Source organism: Leptonotus elevatus, chromosome 17 (assembly GCF_054856555.1).
Source record: "Leptonotus elevatus isolate MCC_2025b chromosome 17, RoL_Lele_1.0, whole genome shotgun sequence".
NCBI lineage: Eukaryota > Metazoa > Chordata > Actinopteri > Syngnathiformes > Syngnathidae > Leptonotus > Leptonotus elevatus.
Genome location: NC_141255.1, coordinates 10,230,593 through 10,249,686, shown reverse-complemented (window position 1 = coordinate 10,249,686; position 19,094 = coordinate 10,230,593). Strand labels below are relative to the sequence as shown.

General features: G+C 45.3%; 2 protein-coding genes across 3 annotated transcripts; both read left to right on the top strand.

The window, feature by feature from the left end:
- Window positions 1-409: 409 nt before the first annotated feature.
- Window positions 410-6,399, top strand: svopl (SVOP-like). Its single transcript, XM_086060107.1, has 16 exons — window positions 410-557; window positions 1,659-1,759; window positions 1,833-1,921; window positions 2,030-2,128; window positions 2,517-2,588; window positions 2,672-2,796; window positions 2,879-2,942; window positions 3,017-3,142; window positions 3,216-3,344; window positions 3,541-3,614; window positions 3,691-3,887; window positions 4,926-5,037; window positions 5,117-5,198; window positions 5,304-5,393; window positions 5,460-5,573; window positions 5,662-6,399. The coding sequence occupies exons 2-16, from the start codon at window positions 1,660-1,662 to the stop codon at window positions 5,671-5,673; spliced, it is 1,485 nt and encodes a 494-aa protein (XP_085916233.1). The 5' UTR covers window positions 410-557; window position 1,659; the 3' UTR covers window positions 5,674-6,399.
- Window positions 6,400-6,480: 81 nt separating this feature from the next.
- On the top strand, window positions 6,481-19,018 carry LOC147159743 (protein-methionine sulfoxide oxidase mical3b-like). Of its 2 annotated transcripts, XM_086060096.1 has the most exons (30): window positions 6,481-6,628; window positions 6,730-7,161; window positions 8,475-8,682; window positions 8,754-8,870; window positions 8,978-9,079; window positions 9,154-9,309; window positions 9,703-9,803; window positions 10,072-10,329; window positions 10,409-10,524; window positions 10,607-10,730; window positions 10,802-10,886; window positions 10,970-11,117; window positions 11,621-11,817; window positions 12,111-12,211; window positions 12,402-12,521; window positions 12,605-12,682; window positions 12,782-12,941; window positions 13,706-13,818; window positions 13,960-14,041; window positions 14,099-14,228; window positions 14,303-14,460; window positions 14,537-14,920; window positions 15,198-15,286; window positions 15,349-15,423; window positions 15,520-15,570; window positions 15,650-15,916; window positions 16,620-16,713; window positions 17,319-17,418; window positions 17,495-17,568; window positions 18,196-19,018. In XM_086060096.1, exons 2-30 carry the CDS (start codon window positions 6,889-6,891, stop codon window positions 18,366-18,368), a joined length of 4,134 nt encoding a protein of 1,377 aa, XP_085916222.1. In that variant the 5' UTR covers window positions 6,481-6,628; window positions 6,730-6,888; the 3' UTR covers window positions 18,369-19,018. The 2 variants fall into 2 exon arrangements, with proteins under 2 accessions (XP_085916222.1, XP_085916221.1); XM_086060095.1 differs by having other exon boundaries at window positions 12,605-12,941; window positions 14,534-14,920.
- Window positions 19,019-19,094: the final 76 nt, after the last annotated feature.

The window sequence follows — 19,094 nt, the reverse complement described above, 5'->3', positions numbered from 1 at the left end:
TGCTACTATTGATTAAACTGTTGAGTTTGTTTCATGAGCAAAAGACAAGGTGCTTTATTTTTGTTCACACCTCATCAAAAATAGTCAGGGCTTGAAGATTGTTGAAGAGAGATGTCCTAAACCATTTGTTTTTGTAACTTCTCTTGCTTTACGTACTTTCCAGTTAGCAAAAATTTAGTATTCCTCACTTACTGTGCCAAAACATGAAAAAAAAAATGCTGGATTCAATTCCCAATGGTTGTTATTCCTCTAAAGCGTTTTCTAATCATTTTTAATGTAAAATCTTATGAGATAACATGCATTTACAAAATGCCATGTGAAAAAGTGGTTTGGCATTTGTTCCCGAATCTCGGCTCCCGTACACCTGGTCTAACCAGTGGAATGCTTCCCCCTCCCCCTTCCAATGCAGACCTGAGGCTGCTTCTTCCGCGTTCACCTGAGCGCGTCGAAGCTGATGCTTGTTGATGCAAGAAGAAAAGACGCCGAGTCGAACTGGGACAACCTGCAGCTGTGAGGCTCCCTCGTTTTCTGAAGTTTGTTCATTTTGGACCCAACAGGTATCGTCACTTTTGTATTTGCGTTGATCCTGAAGCTTCCAATCCGGAATCGGCATGTTTTAACTTTCGCTCGTCAGATTTAGTTTGCTAAAATGTACTAACCGAAACCCAAAAGAGCCTATGCGCATCAGAAACACGTTGTACGTAATTCGGCTGTCAAATCACATCTTTGGCACATTTAAAAAATCAAATGTTGGTTAACTCCCATGCACACAAACTCAACATCCGGCTGCGCACAAAAAATCAACAGTTTTATAAATAGCCTACTGTGTCGTTAAAGGAAAAATGTTTGTGGTCTTAACTCTTAACTGCACAGATTTACAGCAAGCGCTTAGAGTGCAGGCAAGCAAAAGAGAAAGCAGCGCTTTATATAAATCTGAGTATTATTATGGGATAGATGCCAGAGAATTCCGACTTCCAAGTTTCACACATCAGCGCCGTTTCCGGCCACTGCTGGCCGCTTTGCAACACTCGCACCCCTTCCTCTATCGGCGGAGCGTGCAGGGCGTCTCAGCTGTCTGAAATTCTTTGGATAACTGAGACACTGAAGTGTGTCTGTCTGTTGTCCAAAGCCTGTCGAAAGTCCTGCTTAAGCGCACGGACTGGGACGTGGCCCACACGCCGCAAACTGCAACCGGAAACAGCGCTGATGTGTGAAACCTGGAAGTCCGAAGTCTCATCTCCTCCGTGGCATATACCCCATTATGACTATTATTTAATTTGGCTTCAAGCAGGTGTGGGTGCTGGAGTTTTCCCCAGGGGGCGCCACACACACGCAAATATAATGAATCCACTGTAATATTTGTTTGGGTGAAAATGTAATCATATAAATCAGTTACACCGTGACAACTGCAGCATTTAAATATCAGACAACAGTAAATTGTTCTTAACAAGTTTGTCTCACTAGGTGAATGGCTCTAGAAAACAGATTAACAAAAGCACTTGTATCAATCCTTAACTGTATAATATTTATCCTGGCCATGTAAAAATACTTATACATCTTTTTGAAATGTTATCTGTGTCTTCATTTTTTCATGGTGAGTGTTGGCGTGTGCCTAGCGCAATATACTGTTTCATTGTTCTCTTGCTTTCCTCGTCCAGAATGGCTGAAAGCCTCAAGACCGAACTGGTCAGCGCCATCTATCTGCAGGAGGTGGAACTGTCAGAGCGGCAGGACACAGAAAAGCAAAACAATAGCAATGGTGACTTTAGCATTTGTAATCATCTCTATTCAATGTTATCCGAAGCATCAAAGTGTGTGCTTTGTGTTTTCAGAGCAGACGTTCACGGTGGAGGATGCGGTGGAGAGCATCGGATTTGGTAGATTCCATGTCTTGATCTTTGTCATCATGGGAAGCTCTAATGTAAGGCGACTTCATCCGCATCATTCGTCGCAAACAAAACACGTCAGCAGCATGTGCGCACGCACCATTTTGGATTGTGTGTGTGTGTGTGTGTGTGTGTGTGTTTAGATTGTGGAAGCGATGGAGATAATGTTGCTGGCGGTGGTGTCTCCCGAGATTCGCTGCGAGTGGCATCTGAATGACTGGCAAGTGGCGCTTGTGTCCACTGTGAGTTGCAATCAGCGTCAATCATGTAGCAATGTGACAAGATGGCCGCCATCTTGGTGGGATTTTCCAACAAACTTGAATTGAGCTCTTACAATACCTCAAATCCTCCATTAGAAAAAATACACTGCATATAATACTGCTCTTTTCACTATTAAAGTTATATTTGTGACGCCGTTACGTATATGTCACGGTCATTTTGAACTGAAAACTTGTCAGTCAATCGGAGAATGGCTTCCGTGAGTACCAGACCAAATGTATAGGGTCCATGAAATGCACTGCGCAAATTTTCAATCAGTGATATCACACAAAAACTTTAAACAAAATTAATTAGAAAAAAAAATTGTTTGTATTTTGAATTTGTCCACATTTGTTTTTGTATTTGTGAAAGATGGTGTTTTTCGGCTTCATGGTGTGCGGCGTCCTCAGTGGATACGTGGCGGACAAATACGGCCGCTGGAAGGTTGTGAATTCTTTGGCGAGAAGTTCCACAAGAACCAAGTTGTGCAAGTAGACTTGAAAATTGTTTTGTGTGGATGTCACCAGGTTGTTTACGGAGGTTTCGTGTGGAGCGCCTACTTCTCCCTTCTCACCTCCTTCGCACCGTCCTACACGTGGTTTATCTTCCTGCGCAGCATGGTGGGATGCGGCGTGGCTGGAGTCTCGCAAGGGTCAGATGCGCATGCGAGCTTCTATTTGGATGATTTCGTCTGGAATGTAACAAGGACTTATCGTATTGTGTGTCCTGTGCAGGTTCGTGTTGAAGACGGAGTTCATCCCAGCCAAGTATCGAGCCATCCTGCTGCCTCTGGCCGCCGTGAGTCCCTGGCACAATCCCCGCTTTGCTTTTTGATGCCACCTGGGTTCGACACTCTGCGTTTGTGTGTTCAGATCTTCTGGATGAGCGGGTCCATGCTGATCATCACGCTGGGGATGTTGGTGGTCCCCACGCTGGGATGGAGGTGGATGATCCGCATCTCCGTGGCGCCCAGCATCATCCTCCTCTACCTCTTCAAGGTCGGCTTTCGACATCCACAGTGACGACATTGTGTCCAAATGAAAGATAAAGTTTTGCTTTTTCCCGCTGCAGTTCATTCCCGAGTCGGCTCGCTACAACGTGTCGGCAGGCAACGTGGCAGCTGCCATGGACACGCTCAAGTGGATCGCTAAGATGAACAAAGCTTCTCTGCCGCCTGGTCGTCTGGTGGACTCGGTTGTGGTGCGTTCAGGGGCGCACAAAACCCAACTAAGTTCTTTTTCTTTTTTTTGCACCTTGTCACATAGTTTAGATATGTTTTTCATAATTGCTCAAACAGTCAGGTAGGACTCACCACTTCATTTTGACAGACCTAACTTTATATATTATTTTGAACTTTGGGTCAGTGAAGGTTGTGACAGGTTCTTTGCTCTTTTAGAAGGAGCGAGGCAGCTGGAGGATTCTGTTCAATTCCACCTTCAGGACGACGTCCTTGCTCCTCTGGTACTCGTGGTAAGTGTCACGGCAAGGTCATGCAAAGAATGTGAATAGCGTTTTTCTCACATCCCGTTTCCAACCATGCCGTCAGGTTTGTGGCATCCTTCGCGTACTACGGCTCGGTTCTGAGCAGCTCGGAGCTTCTGGAGAAAAACTTGCTGTGCGTGACGGACGGAGACCATGCACATCAGGTCAAGCACCGCCTTGAGGGCAGGCAGTGTTACTGCGTCCCCTTCGCAAACAGTGACTACCAGACTCTCCTCATCAGTTGCCTGGGGGAGGTTTCACGTGAGTCCCGCGCTGGAATCAAATAAACATCTGCGCTGCTTCCTCGTTCCATCTATGAATGGGGTCCTGTCAAAAGAGCCATTTTAGGCCAAATAAATGAAAAATCTGTCTGGAGCCACAAAATATTTGAACATTGTAATGACCTGTGTTAATGTTAGTTTAATGTACTTAGGGCCCAAGAGCTAATTAGAACTGCACCATAATGTAGCATCCAATTCATTTTCTTCTAGCTTTTGTCTCCTGTTTTTTTTTCCTGGTATTTTTCTGTAGGCTACTACATTTTTCATAAATTTTTAGACTTTCTCCCTTTCTGTCAAATTCATGACATTCGTGACAATTTTTTGGAAAGATTATGTAAAATATCTGCCTTTTCTTTTTTGGACATTTTATGGCTATTTTTTGACATTTTGATTCTGCCTTTTGTGCTATAAATTTTCTGATATTTTTGGCAATTTGTGGACATTTTATGGTAATTTTCTGGCTTTTTTCTTTTGTGTTTGGACATTTTATAGTTACTTTGTAAATGTTGCCTTTTCTGCCGTAAACATTTTTTTTTTTTCTGATTTATTTATTTTTTCAGTTCCAAAGACATTTTAAGGTCATTTTCTGCCTTGCTTCTTTTCTTTTTGGACATTTTATGGTTAATTTTGTAACATTTTCTTTTCTGCTTTTTTTTTTTTAAATTAAATTCTCTGACATTTTTGGCAATTACATGGACATTTTTTAGGTCATTTTCTGCTTTTACACTTGCTTTTTGGACATTATGTGGTCACTTTTTGGACATTTACTTTTTCTCTCTCTTTTTCTGACAACTTAAATATGTAGTCTCTGACATTTTATTTATTTATCCAATTTAATGTAATTATTTATTTAAGTCATTTAAAGAATATTTTATCTAAAAATTAAAATAAACATGCCCAAAAAAAATTTCCTCTATTTTTTTTTTTTATTTATTTTTTTATTTTGTTTACATATCCACAGGAGAGAGACTATAGACCTCTGGTCTATGTCCTCACCATTTAACATCTGTTTTCCCAGTTATCCCAGTCAACATCTTCCTGCTCAACATATTTGGTCGGCGCAAGAGTTTGATGGTGATACAGCTGGCGGCAGGCATCTTCTTCATGTTGCTTAGCATCTGCACCACCATGTAAGAACCGTCCTGCCGGACTTTCCTCATCCTGCTTGTCATCTTCTCAGACCTTCTCATCTCTTCTCGTCGCCTTCAGGTTAGGCTTCACCTTCCTTTTGTTCCTGCTGCGCTCTGTCGTCTCCATGAACTTCACCGTGGTTTATATCTACACCGCCGAGGTACGTACGTACGGACGATATTGAGCAGGAGCTGAATTTCAAAATGTTTGTTTGGAAGTGCTGATAGGTCAGGAAGTGTTGGGCTTCCGCTTGCTCGTCTTTCAGGTGTATCCGACCGTATCACGTTCGCTGGGGATGGGCTTTTGTACGTCCGTCAGTCGCATCGGAGGAATGATCGCTCCGTTTGTCGCACAGGTGTGTGTGTGTGTTTGTGTAGTTGTGTTGAGCTTGCATGTGTGACGTTGATCTTGTGTATTTTAGGTGCTCATGTCTCGGTCGGTGATTCTGGCGCTGAGTCCGTTTGGCATAGCGTGCGCGCTCTGCGCTGTGGGAAGCTTCCTGTTGCCCATCGAAACAAAAGGTCGAGCTCTGCTGGTAAGCGTCGCCTTTGCACCCTGTTCATCTTTGCACCCTATTTGTTTTGACTCAATTATAAGAAACATTTTTTTTCTTTTTTTTTCAGCAAATCTCTTGACGATTTCCACTGGAAAAAGTTTATCATGCCATTCCTTATTGGACATTTTGAAAAGGAGGCAGCACACTGGAGCCTGTTGCCTTCATGTCCGCCTCACAATCAAAACGTCTGGGTTGGAATTTCAGCTCAGATTTTGCACTTTTTTTCCTGTCCCACATTCCAAAAACACACGTGCGCCGATAATAATTGCCATGAAAAAAATCAGCAGGGGATGAGAACGGGGGATATAATCCCAAAATAAAAATGCGCGACTGGGTGAGTTTGCTAATGTCGATGCTAATTTAGCTGCGATTGGCTGGCTTGAATGAGGACAAGCATAGACATCAAATCGAGTCTGCCTTACCTCGGAGTTGTACGTAATTTAAATATTGCCGCCATATTGAATGTGGGGAAGTGTTGCAGTGGCTGTAGACGTTCAGCTACCTCGTTTATTTGCAGCTTGGAGATGAGCAAACCGTTTTACATTCAAAGTCAAATTTAATGGGATTACAAATAGGCCGATGTTAGATTCTGATTTGATGACTGTGAGAAAAATATCATGGTATTCTGTTATTACAATTACAGCTCTAAAATGGCCTTTTTTGAAATATTTGGATAAACAGCATTTCCTTCCTTTGAACACAATTTATTAAAATTTTAAACAAAATACAGAATATTTAGTACTTTAATACATTGCCTATGATATATTGGTTTGTGCCTTTTCAATAAATTTGATATGAATTCAGACGCTGCCTCTTTTTTTTTTTTTTTAACACCCAAGAATGAGCGGTGCTGCAGCAGAGTCCATCCTGAGGAGGTGCTGCTGTTGCACAAGTTGACCGGGAAGACGAAGACAGCCTGCAGCTCAATTTAAGCTCGTTTACTCAGACAGATTACAGCAGTCTGTACACTGACCTCAGCGTGCGCGTGTGTGATTAGAGTGGATTTAGAGATGTTCACAAGCAGCCGCGGAGATGTGAGTACATTTCTTTCTTGACATTTGTGTGTTTTTCACTTTTGAAAGGTGCTTTTTTGGGGGGAAAAATGCCTACATTTCTGTAAAAATGCTTTTAAAAGGTTTGAAGACAGCTTGTGGATGTCATCCAGCACGTCGCCGGTGTGCCTTCACCCAAACAGGAAGAAGTCGTCACTTCCTGTCATGTTTTGATGTAAACACTTCATCATCATCATCGCAGTACTCGCCTTCCATGGTTCTTTCTCGTCGTCAGCGTTGCCATGGGAAACGAGGCCCACCCGGAAAAAGCTCAGGAGTTGTTTGATGAGTTTGTTTCAGCGTCCACCTGCAGGGCAGCGCTGCATTCCTTCCGCCAACTGTGCGAGCACCTGAACATGGACCTGGACGCGGATTGGCGCCGCAGCGAGCATCTGCTTTACCGGACCATCAAGCGGCGCCTGACTTACTGGAAGGCCAACGCGTTGTGGACCAAACTGGACCGCCGGGCTTCCCAGCAGGAATACCTGCAGAACCGAGCCTGCAGCAATGCTACGGTATGTCTGACAAGTACAGCAAGTCCCACAAGCCCAAAGTCAAACACATGTGCAGTTGTTTACACAAATCAACCTAGTTACAATCTCCCCTTTATCACACGGGATAGTTTCTAGACCCACGTGCCATGGATGGACCATATTTTAAAATAAAATTAAAAAAAAACAATTTGTATTTATTTATATTTTTTTACTACAGTGGCCAGGAAAGGTAAAACAATATTACAAACTGAAACACATTGCATGAGACAAATTAGCATTTCATAAAACAAATAAGCAAAAGCCAAAATAAATTATTATTGACATAAACCGGACAGGTAATAAAACTCCATGGATTGACAGGAAGTGGTAAGATGTTACAATAATTCTGTTTGTAACATTTCAACACATGGAGCAGCATCCCCATACAAGCAAGCCCTTAAGGCTGCTGCTACTCCTCCTCGCGTATCCATTTTGAATTCAGCAAAAATAATACATCCATGTCACTTGAATCTAACTATCATCACCTTGTCATAAAAAAAATACACCAGGCAGGCCATTATGTTGTATAGCACTGAGTGCCTACCTTTGTTACTAAGGGTGGCACCAAGTCACAAGAATTTATTGCCAAAAGTAGCAATAATATAATGAATGACTACAAACGACAACACTGCAACTATAATAGACTCTGTCTGTACAGAATAACACATTTAAGAGGCATAACCGTGTCACAAGTGTTACTTGTTGTAGCAGTAATAAAGCTAGATTAGAAAGCCTCCTCCGATTACTGTTGCTTGTGGCAATTGTGAAGTTAGTGTAGGTAGTGCACTGAAAGTGGTGTGAATGGGTTTTTCAAAATAAGAGCACTGATAGGAAGCGCAGTGTTAAATGTCCTCCCATGTTAAGTGTACTTGCCGATTAGTCACTTTTTGTCCGTTTGAACTATTTATCAATGTTTGCATACTTATTCAAATAAGCACTGATTGTGAATTAGATATTTTATCAAATACAATACAAATATCATTAGAGAGAATGGCAAGCTACTTTAGAATGATTCACTAATAAGGGTCAAATTAGGATATTGTCATTAAAATGTTGTGAACTAAAGCGGGCTGATCTGAGTCCTGAAACTCCCACCTTGGCCCTGCACATAAGCAGATATTCTTTCTATGGCGTGGGATAAACTCACTGGCAATTAGTTGGGGACCTTCTCTCTGTCCCTCATCTGAAGACGAGAACAGAAAATCTGAAGTAACACTAAAGTGGCCGTATGTCAGAAATGCAGGGTGGGGTCATCCCGTGTTTTGTCATGACTTTGGTGTCCTGCGATTGGTCAGTGTGCCGTGATCGGGGCGGGGCCCTGCGGCCTGCGCACGGCGGTGGAATTGAGCTTCCTGGGCGCTCGTGTGGTGGTCCTGGAGAAGAGGGACGCCTTTTCCAGGAACAACGTGCTCCACCTCTGGCCTTTCACCATCCATGACCTCCGCGGACTCGGCGCAAAGAAGTTCTACGGAAAGTTCTGCGTCGGCTCCATAGACCACATAAGTGAGCACGCCGCCTTTTCGTCGGCGCCCCCCGGTGGCCGTACTTTGCCGTTAGCTGTTTGCCGTCCATAGGTATTCGTCAACTTCAGCTGGTTCTGCTCAAGGTGGCGCTGTTGCTCGGGGTCGAAGTTCACGTCAACGTGGAGTTTAAGCGTGTGGTGGAGCCGCCTTATGACCAACAACTACGCAGTGAGACAAACGCGCATCATCTGTTGGTCTCCAAGTCTGACCATTTGGCTCTACCTGTCTACCTCTTTGTGTGTCTCTCTCCATCTTCCTGTCCCATGTCTGTCCAGAAGTGGGCTGGACAATGGAGGCGTGGCCAAAGTCTCACATTGTCAATCAGTTGCAGTTTGACGTCATCGTGGGAGCAGATGGTCACAGGAACACCTTGCCTGGTGCGTTGATGATGATAGCATGATGACCAGTGCTGTCCAAACATTCTCCTGGAAGCGCCGACGTGTCCCCACAGGTTTTCGTCGTAAAGAATTCCGCGGGAAACTGGCCATCGCCATCACAGCCAATTTCAAAAACCGAAACACACGCGCCGAGGCCAAAGTGCAGGAGATCAGCGGCGTGGCGTCCATCTTCAACCAGAAGTTCTTCCAGGACCTCCGACAGGAAACCGGTAAAAACTTTGGCTTCCATTAAATGTTCTGTGGGCTTCAATTGTTGGTAAGCGAGGTCAGTCGGAGAGTCGAGGGAAAGTTTGGAAAGCTGCCTCAAAGATTTTGCCTGGTTTTGGATGAAGGGCCAGATGCAAGCTGTGTCCCAAAGGTCATCACAGCGCACTGTCGTCTGAATTGAACATCTTTTAATTTTGCCGCATTTGTTGAGGCAAACTCCCACTTGACCAAATGATGGTTGTTTTATTGATACACAATGAACGTGTTGGTCGACCGCCATTTGCGAAAATACCTTAAAATCCCGGCGTCAACCCTTGACTTGATTATCATTATCATTGTTGTTGTTATGATCACTTGGACTGTTTGGAGAGCGTCCCCATGTATGGATGTTTCAGGCATTGACCTGGAGAACTTGGTGTACTATAAGGACGACACGCACTACTTTGTCATGACGGCCAAGAAACACAGCCTGCTGAACAAAAGAGTCATTTTACAGGTGAACTTCTTCATGATCGTCTGTTTAAGAAGTTAGCTTCTTCCCTTTGGCCCTGGAACCCTTGCAGGGGAGAATCTTCTTGCAAGAACAGGGTTCCATATCATGCAGAATCAACTTTATTGAGTTTTTATACACGTTAAAATGCTTATCTTACTTCCGGGTTAGAAAAATAGCCACCAAAATAACTCATATTTCACAAGAAATTATGCTAATTATAAGCCTATAGTTAACTGTGGACCCTATTTCAAAAATATTTTTTATTTGGCAGGATTTTGCAGACACGGAGCTGCTTCTCTCTCGGAATAACGTGGACCAGAAAGCTTTGCAGGCTTTTGCCCGCACAGCCGCCGACTTCTCCACCAATCGGCAGCTTCCATCTCTGGACTTCGCCATCAACCACTACGGTCGCCCGGACGTGGCCATGATCGACTTCACGTCCATGTACGCGTCGGAGAACGCCGCCATGGTCTGGAGGCGCCGAGGACACCAGCTGCTCGTCACGCTGGTGGGGGACAGCTTGCTGGAGGTCGGCCACGCACGCCGAGTGGGCTCCTCACCTTTGGGGGTCAGGTGAATGACCTGTCTGTCTGTCTATCTAAATGCAGCCCTTCTGGCCAATGGGAACAGGTGTCGCTCGCGGCTTCCTGGCCGCACTTGATGCGTCTTGGATGATTTGTCGATGGTGCCAAGGAGATTTTCTTCTGGACCTTCTTGCTGAGAGGTGTCCTGTCTGTCTGACCACCTGTCCGTCTATCTTTCTTGGTGGCGACCACACATTTGTCCATCTTTTCGTCTGTGTCCAGAGAGAGTGTGTATCGTTTGTTGGCTCAGACCACACCAGAAAACATGCAGAAGAACTTTTCTTTGTACTCCTTGGACCCGTCCAGTCGATACGTCAACATCTGTCTGAGCGTCACACCTGATCAAGTACTTCAATAAATAAATAAATACAAAAATAAAGTGTGCAAAGGGGTTGAGGTTATCTACTTCCTGTCCAGGTGAGTCACTTGGTTGACACGGGCGAAAAGGCAGGACAAGAGACAGAAATTGGTGACTTAATTGAAGCGTCGCCATGGAGTCGAGGTGAGCGGACCAGTCTTGACATGATTTGCGTATGTCCTCTTAAAGTGGATTGGTGTGACTGTTGTGTTTGTGGCTCCAATAAGAGTCGCTGTCCGAGTCCAATCAGCTTCTGGCGTGGTGTTTGGAGCAGACTGGAGGTTACCCCGGCGTCGCCGTCAGCGACCTGACAACATCGTGGAAGAGCGGCTTGGCGCTGTGCGCACTACTTCACCACTACAGACCCAAACTCATGTACGGAAACAAGCAAAGCACTGATTTTTCCATTTGCCCTCACTCAGGTCGCAGTGAGCAGAAGTTGTTTCGGTTTTCTTTTTCATTTCACGGGAAACACAGTGTTTTCTAAGTCTCACATTCAAACAAGAGAGAATTCATATGGCATATTTTAACACACAAAAATATATTTTTTAATGAAAGCCTACAAGTTTAATGCTAACTTAATGTGAAAAGCCAAAGAGGTGCTAACAGAAATGAGCATAAATGTTAGCATAAATTCAAACCAAACTAGTGCTACTGGAACACACATGAAGCAATGCGTATATACAGCATACAGACATACTCGGTTTTACTCGGGGGTGGGGGTGATACTGGAGTTTGGTTAAGTACCTTCTCCGCCTCTTTTTTTGTCTCCCAGTAGAGTTTGGACTTCCCTGTTTGCCTTACTAAAAAACAACGAAAAAAATAGAGAAACAATGACCTGCGATCTTGCATTAGCAGCTGCCGTTGTGTGTCCCCAGAGACTTTGACTCACTGAACCCGGCGGCGGAGGAAGAAAATGTTCGTTTGGCGTTTGACGTGTGCGAGCGAGAATTGGGAATTTCCCCTCTGATGACGGCGGAAGAGATGACATCAGCGGGGGATCCTGACGCGCTGTCTATGGTCATGTACCTCAGCCAGCTTCACCAGCTGCTCCGAGATGCCCCGCCCTCTTCGGGTGAGACCCCAAAAAAAAAAGAAAAGGAAAGAGGTAGCAAACCTGAAATGGACTGCTGTCGCTCTTTTTTTGCACCTTAAGTAAATTATGCAAGATGGCAACCAATCAATATCAAAGTCAGCAGTTGAAAGTTCATGTGTTCAAAAAATAGGGAGTGAAAGTCAAAACGTGATCAGAAAAAGACATTATGAAGTCAAGTATAGATATCGAAAATGGCTGCAAGGGCGCATTTGTACTTGAATGTTTCCCATCTCTGTAGACGGTTGGCCAGTGTGCTTGTGTGTTGCCTTCAGGGTCGCTGTCCCAGAGTTCAGAGGTCAGAGCAGCCCTGGTGACCCCGGTCTCCCTCCTCAGCAGACTTGGACTCAACCTGTCATTTCAAAAAAGGTCAAAGGTATCCGGATATCGTCTTTTTCGTTTTTGGTGCGTTTCCGGATGAGCTTATGGCAGCGACACCTTCAAGCGTTTGTGTGTTTTTTCTAAAGGAGAATATCAGGACAAGGAGTGGACAGCACCAAGACGATAATTCGAGCTACATATGATATCACATGATGCAAACAAAAGTCTTCTTTTTTCATGTTCAGTCAGGGGACACGGTACATGATGATGTCATCGTGAAGGCTCCCGGCTCGCGAGTGCGTTTGATGGCCGACCTGCTGCAGGCCAAACTGGGACACAACTCTTCCTCTTCTGACGTCACACTGGTATGGTAATGTTTGTGTACGTCACATTGTGTATCATTCTGTGTTTATGTCTGTGTTTGCATTTTGTCATGTTTTCACGTCAGAGCAAGCGGACCCAGCAGCTGAACAATTGCTTCAACCAGGAAGTCAACGCTCAGCTTGTGGCCGACCGCGAAGATCCAGTAGGAGGACATCGATCTGCTCGCAGAGTTCCGGAAATGAAGCAGGCCTCCGTTGATGCTCAACAAGAGGAGTGTGTGTGTGCGCCTGTGTGTGTCCAGACGGCGTGTGCCAGCGATGTGTGTTTCTTCTGCCACGAAAAAGTTTACGTGATGGAGCGTCTGAGCGCCGAAGGTCTTTTCTTTCACCGTAGCTGCTTTGCGTGCCACATGTGTGGCAGCACGCTCAGAATTGCCGCCTACCGATTCCACGCCGTCAGTGGTGAGTACGCACGCACACTATGCGCGGCCTACAACTCCACGGTTCGCCAAGCAAAATAAGATTTTAGGGCTCTCTATTTGATGATTGTTGATCATTCGCGCTCCTGCGATAAACTGATTGCGTTGTGTGAGTGTGTGTGTTGTTTATTATTATTATTCATTTGTCAGTCGGACATGTCTTTTTTTCCCAATTCAGCTACAAGAGCGGATTGGGCTGCGCTTGATTTACTTTATTTTACATTCTAAAGATAAATTTGAAAATCGAAGTTTTTTTAAAGTAACAAAATAAACTAGTCTATTACTATGCATTACTTATAAAATTGTCATCTGGCTCATTTTTGTACAGCAATGTACAGAAAAAATTGTAGTGCAAGAATAACAAATAAAATCACATAGATAAACAAATATATAAACATTACAAAGTATTGTGAGTATTTTCAAAACAAAATAAACAGCAGATACAGATACAGCAGGTGCAATGTATCTAACCAGACAGATGTACCTCCAACATGGAAAAATTACTTAAAATAATCTTAAATTGAATAATTTGGTCTTAAAACTGTCAAAATGTGCCAAAGATTTTCTTGATAAATGTTGAAGTTTTTTTGTCCTGCGATTGGCTGACGACCAATCCAGGGTGTAACCCCTCCGCTCAGCCAATCATCATAACGCATTACAGCCAATCACATGACCTGTTTGAATGGCATCCAACAAATGCTGCACTGATCCTGATTAGCCTATGTTTTTTTTTTCTTCATCACTCAGGGAAGTTTTCGTGTCCTCAGAACTGCGAGTCGACCGCTTGTGCCAGTCCGTCCGCGGAGAAGATGAATCAAATGATGTTATGTGACAGAGTGACGGCTCAGCGGACATCTTGTGTAAGCGTGTGTTGAGTTGCGCCTTGACTTATGACAGGACATTTAGACGCTATATAGTTTAAGTTTCCCAGCACCATGGGACGTCTCGGGGACAATGATGATGATGATGATGATGATGATATTTACCTGTGGTCTCTGCAGACGTCACTGCTGTCATCTGTAGACTCTCAAGTCTCCATGGCAGACTCTCTGGTCTCCTTGGCAACAGAGCGTCGTTTGTCAGGTGAGCTGATGTCACATGACGCTCCAACACACCTTGCAAAACTCCCTGTGTGTGCAGTTTTTTCAGTGACACGGGAGCGAATCGAGCTGGAGAACGACAAAGCAGGCCAAGCGGAGGCGCAGGAGATCTCCGAGGAGATCTTGACATGTTTCAACCTGAACACAGAAAAAGAGGAGCAGACTTCCAGGTGTCTGATCACTTTCACTCTTCGGGGGGTGAAGGGGTCGGTAATGAACTAACAATCACACACTCTGTGTTTAGTTCAGAGTCTGAGGCGGAGGCGCAGAGTTTGGCCATGCAGACGTCTAAAGCTGCATGGGATGAGGAGCTACAGCACCACCTGCAGCTGATAGGCTGTGAGGAAGAGGAGTACGATGAAGAGGAAGATGAGGCAATCAGTGAGGAAGAATCCAGTGACGGTCAGTGCTCAAATGTTTGCTCCGCCATTGAGTTGTCATCATTAATAATTATTCAAGCAATGGCTGCTCTCAGCAGACACGAGTGAAGTTACGTCATCAGAGACTCCGCCCCTCCACAACACTCCCTCCACCGCCTCTTTCGTCACGAAGGTCGACTCCACCTCCTCTCTCTGTTCCCCCTCCTGTTATGAGAAAGAAGCTCCAAACAGCGAGCCCGTCATCATCAAGGACACGTCTTCGATGGGAGGAGCTTGGCCATCTTTGGATGACCTCTCTCTAAAGAAGCTCCTCCCACTGCAAGAGGACTGTGTTGAGGGGTTGGGGCCAGAAGAAGTCAGGGGGCGTCACCAACATATCAAAGCTCCGCCCTTCTGTCAAGCGGAAGGAGGCGGGGCCAGGGCTCTCTGGAAGGCCATGTTTTCCAGAAACAGGGACAAGAGGAAAAATGCTGGCCGACAAGGTAGGATGTCATCACTCACACCTTGACTGGCTGACTATGATGTCACGGCTGTTTTTATAGTCGTTGGTCGTCACAGCTATGATGTCACACATGATCGTCATGGTTGCAGTTGATGTCAGCACTATGATGTTGTTGGCGTAGTTGATGGTGACGATGTCAGCACTGTCATCATTCCTGTGGTTGACGATGGCACCATGACATCATGCTTGTAGTCGACAATGTCAATGCTATGATGTCACAGTCGTAGTTGCCGATCCTCTTTGTTTTTCCCGAGCAGAACCACCCCCTGGCATCCGTGTGATGGACGAACGCGACGCGAGCTGGTCAACCGCACAGCACAGATGCTCATTGGAACCTAGAAACAACGTAAGAGTCATAAAAATAAAAAAAATAGTTTAGATGTTCAATGATGAAATTTGTGCTCGCAGCTACGTTTGGAGACAATCGACATCACGGCTCAGTTAGAGAGACTTTCCGTCAAAGAGCCGGACGCAACGGTGCAGGTATACTTCGCTTGATTTGCTTGCACGTGTTCCTGAAGCCTTGAACCCGTCTTCGTGTTGAACCTTTCTCAGATGTTGATGTTTCATTTTTCTCAGCCCGCGTACGTTCCTCATGCGCTGGCCTTCAAGCGAACGTTTCCCATCAAGGTAAGAAGCAGGCGTGGTCACCGGGAGAACGAGCGAGCGTCGTCATCGTTCACCAAAGCTCACAAAATCTCCTTTTCAGTTTTTGCGGGAACGTTTTCCAAGGCGAGGTCCTCATCCGGACTCGGACGGCCGCTCGTCCTGCGCCACCGAGGTGGTGGGCGTCCTGGTCCACCCCAAGGAGCCGTCCAGCCTCAGCGTGACAGAGAGCCTGTTCTGCACGGAAGCGCCATTTTCGCAAACAGGACGGCGGGGTGAGCGCCCGCACCCCAGGAGACGCCGTCAGCTTCAAAAGAGCAGCCGCAGACGGGCCAAGCAGCGGGAACTCAAGAGGCTGCACCAAGCTCAGGTGAGTCTGACGACTAGTTATGATCTAAGCATCCACTGGATAGGGAGTCAGCCATTTTGTAGTACTGTCGGAATGTGTAGAGGTTATCCCTAGACTATATAGTGATCTCAATGAGTCCCACAATGCACCGTGAACAGGAGTGAACAACCGATCTCATAATGCAAGGATTTTCCACTTCCGGGTGTTGTTTGTGTTAGGGGAGAGGCAAATTCACGAGAAATATCTTCGAACGAAAAGACCACATCACGGATTGACACAAAGTACTTTATTTGTATTCATTTTGTCAAATACAGTCAGCTTTAAGGCATTGATTGATCGGATTGGGTTTTGTATTTGTGTATACGCGAGTATGTATCCTTTTTTGAAGGGTCAGGCCAACACATCGTCTCGTTGCCATGGAGACAACACTCAATGATACAGTCCGCTATGAAGAAATCCCTTCGTAGCGATTTCAAATTCTGGAATGATTGATAAATGATTATGAATGCAGTCGCTGCGTTGGCGATCATTCACTCACTCGTGACTCCCGAGTCACTACAAAGGGATTTAGAGTGGACATTTTATGGAACCATCTTGGTCCATGGTGTAAACATGCATATCGGCTGATTAGGGAGCAGGGAATGAGAATGAGAATTCCCAGCACAGACCGGCTCACACTTTGTAGCGTGAAGCCTGACCAATAAAGTTTTTTTTTTTGTGTCAGCTGATCCAAAGACAGCTGCAGCTGGTGGAGGAGGAGCAGCGACGTCTGGAGGCCAGAGGAGTCGCGCTGGAGAGAAGTCTGAGAGGAGAACATGGTAGTACTGCTTCATACACACATTTTTAACCCACAACCCAATTAGCAGAGGCAGGCAATTGGAGTCAGACTTAAGTGGCCGACTTTTTAACTTGACCTCGGCTGAAAGTGCCTGACTTAGCAAGTCGTTCCCCTTTTCATCTGAAAGTCTGCATTTTGTAACTTGTGACGCAAGTACATAGGGGAAGTACAAATGTGCTAATGTACGAATATATGTTGTGACTGAGCAACAAATTAGGACTTGACTTCTGACGAACGACTTGACCTGACTGGCTTGAAATTTCTTGGGCACTCCGCATTACTTGTTTGATTTCCACTTGGGACTTGCTTGAAACTTTCCGGTTTCAACTGGAGACTTCCTGAACCCTTGCACGTAAATGACTTACTCCCACCTCTGCTACATACAATGTACACATATCATACACATATACATATAAACAGACTAATGTGACAATAAGGCACACCAGCGAATGGAGAAAACCAATTGGCTGAGGGGAGTGGAAGTAATGAGACGAAGGCATGATGAGCAGATTATAATCCCTTCCCATAGCAAAGTGAAAGGAGCATCTAATGACTTCATGATGCCGTGTGTGTGTGTGCGTGCAGGAGCGTGCGGTGACGAGAAAACAAGCCTCATGCAGCTTTGGTTCCAGTTGGTCCAGCAGAAAAATGTCCTGGTTCGATACGAGTCCGAGCTCACCATTTTGTATGTGACCCTCGACCCCGGCCGACGCATTTGGCAGACCAGTGGGTGTTTGACCTGTGAACTTTTGTGGCTTCAGCGCACGAGAGCTGCAGCTGGAAGACCAACAGAGCGGACTCCAACAAGAGCTTCGAGAAAGAATGACACTCGACGGTGAGTTGGCACGCGGGTTCCGCACAATTCATTTCTTCGTGTAACTTTGAATTGTCCAGGGAAGGCAATGGAGGACGCCAATCCTTGACCTTGCCTCCCTACTTTTAAAGACGGTTATCTGTACCTTTCTACTCCTTACTTACTTGATCCAATCACGCACGCTCCTTTTTTCAACCTTGGTGGATGACATAAAAAGCAACACGCAACTCGAGAGAGAGGTCAGGTCAAACCACGGTTGAGATCGTGATACCGATTTTGGGGATTTAATGGCTCAACAAATAAGGACAAATAACAAAAAATGGTTTCCTTTTTTTGATGATATAATGTTAACAGTTAAATAAACATGCTGTTTTGAGGGTCTCCTGAGAAGTGAGTGAATTTTGGAGTTACAAGGTTTGGGCCCAATGCAAGCGATATACTGTAAACCCCTTCCAGACTCACCGCCGCAGTAAGTGAAAATCCACAAGAAAGAAATATTGTAAGAAATATTTAATACACACTAACCCTTTCCTAGCATTTATGGCAGATCGGGACAGACAAATGATGCGTGCGTCCACCTAGTTTTGTCGCTAACGATGCTTGTCAATTTGTCAAACTGAACCGCGTTTGTTGACTTCCTGGCGGCAGACCGCCTGAAGGGCGAGGAGGAGCTGGTGAAGGAGCGCAGGATCCTGGAGGAGATGCTGGAGGTGGTTGAGCGCAGAAAAGCTTTAGTTCCTCTGCTGGAGGAGCTGCGACTTCAAGGCTGCCAGCAAGACCAAAAGCTCAAGGCCGTCATGTTTGGACAGGACTGGACTTGATGAGTCTTACTGTAGTGATACGGCATTCTGAAGACCTGCATTCAAACCAACATCAGGATGTGCGAGGTGACCTCAAATGTTCGTTCTTCTAAAATGCCATTCACCCCTTTTCTGTAGCGCGTTTCCTCATCAAGAGCCAATCCCAGCCAAACACCTGGGACTGGTCGCCTGCCAATTGAGAGACAAACAAGCATTCACACCACTCATTGGGTGCTCAAAATACAGGCTGCCGTCCCATTTGTTTTAGCAGCCCTCAGAATCTGCCAGCACTCAAGTGTTCATGCCGCTGACGTATAATTCAAACATTAAGGCCAGAGCCCAGATTTGAACCCTGAACCTTGGAAGTGGGAAGCAGATGTGCTAACCGCTTTCTAGCATGCTACCTACCCTGGAAAACTCACAGCAGTTAGCTGACTTGTTACAAGGAGCTGAAATCAAAGTTCCTGAATGAAAAACCCGGTCTTCTGATCTGGCTGGTGACCCCGCCTCTCACCCAAAAGTCAGCTGGGATTGGCTCCAGCTGGTCTGTGATGCTAATGAGGAAGTAGCGATGTAGAAAAGGGACGAATGGATGTTGTGAACGTGCCAACTTGAACTGCTCATCAGATACCAACAGCAGCCATTTTTACCATTAAAATGTGTCTTTATTGCTTGGCTGTCCAAAACTTTTTCCAACTTGTATTGTCATCCCCACAAAAACTTGCAGCCTGACTTCATGTTACAACA

Bases quoted from the DNA above. Each gene is read 5' to 3' on its own strand.
- svopl (XM_086060107.1), top strand. From the start codon at position 1,660: ATGGCTGAAAGCCTCAAGACCGAACTGGTCAGCGCCATCTATCTGCAG. The intron at 3,345-3,540 runs GTGCGTTCAGGG...TTGCTCTTTTAG, and splicing joins GTCTGGTGGACTCGGTTGTG to AAGGAGCGAGGCAGCTGGAG. The intron at 5,038-5,116 runs GTAAGAACCGTC...CGTCGCCTTCAG, and splicing joins CTTAGCATCTGCACCACCAT to GTTAGGCTTCACCTTCCTTT.
- LOC147159743 (XM_086060095.1), top strand. From the start codon at position 6,889: ATGGGAAACGAGGCCCACCCGGAAAAAGCTCAGGAGTTGTTTGATGAG. The intron at 7,162-8,474 runs GTATGTCTGACA...GCGATTGGTCAG, and splicing joins GAGCCTGCAGCAATGCTACG to TGTGCCGTGATCGGGGCGGG. The intron at 9,804-10,071 runs GTGAACTTCTTC...TTTATTTGGCAG, and splicing joins ACAAAAGAGTCATTTTACAG to GATTTTGCAGACACGGAGCT.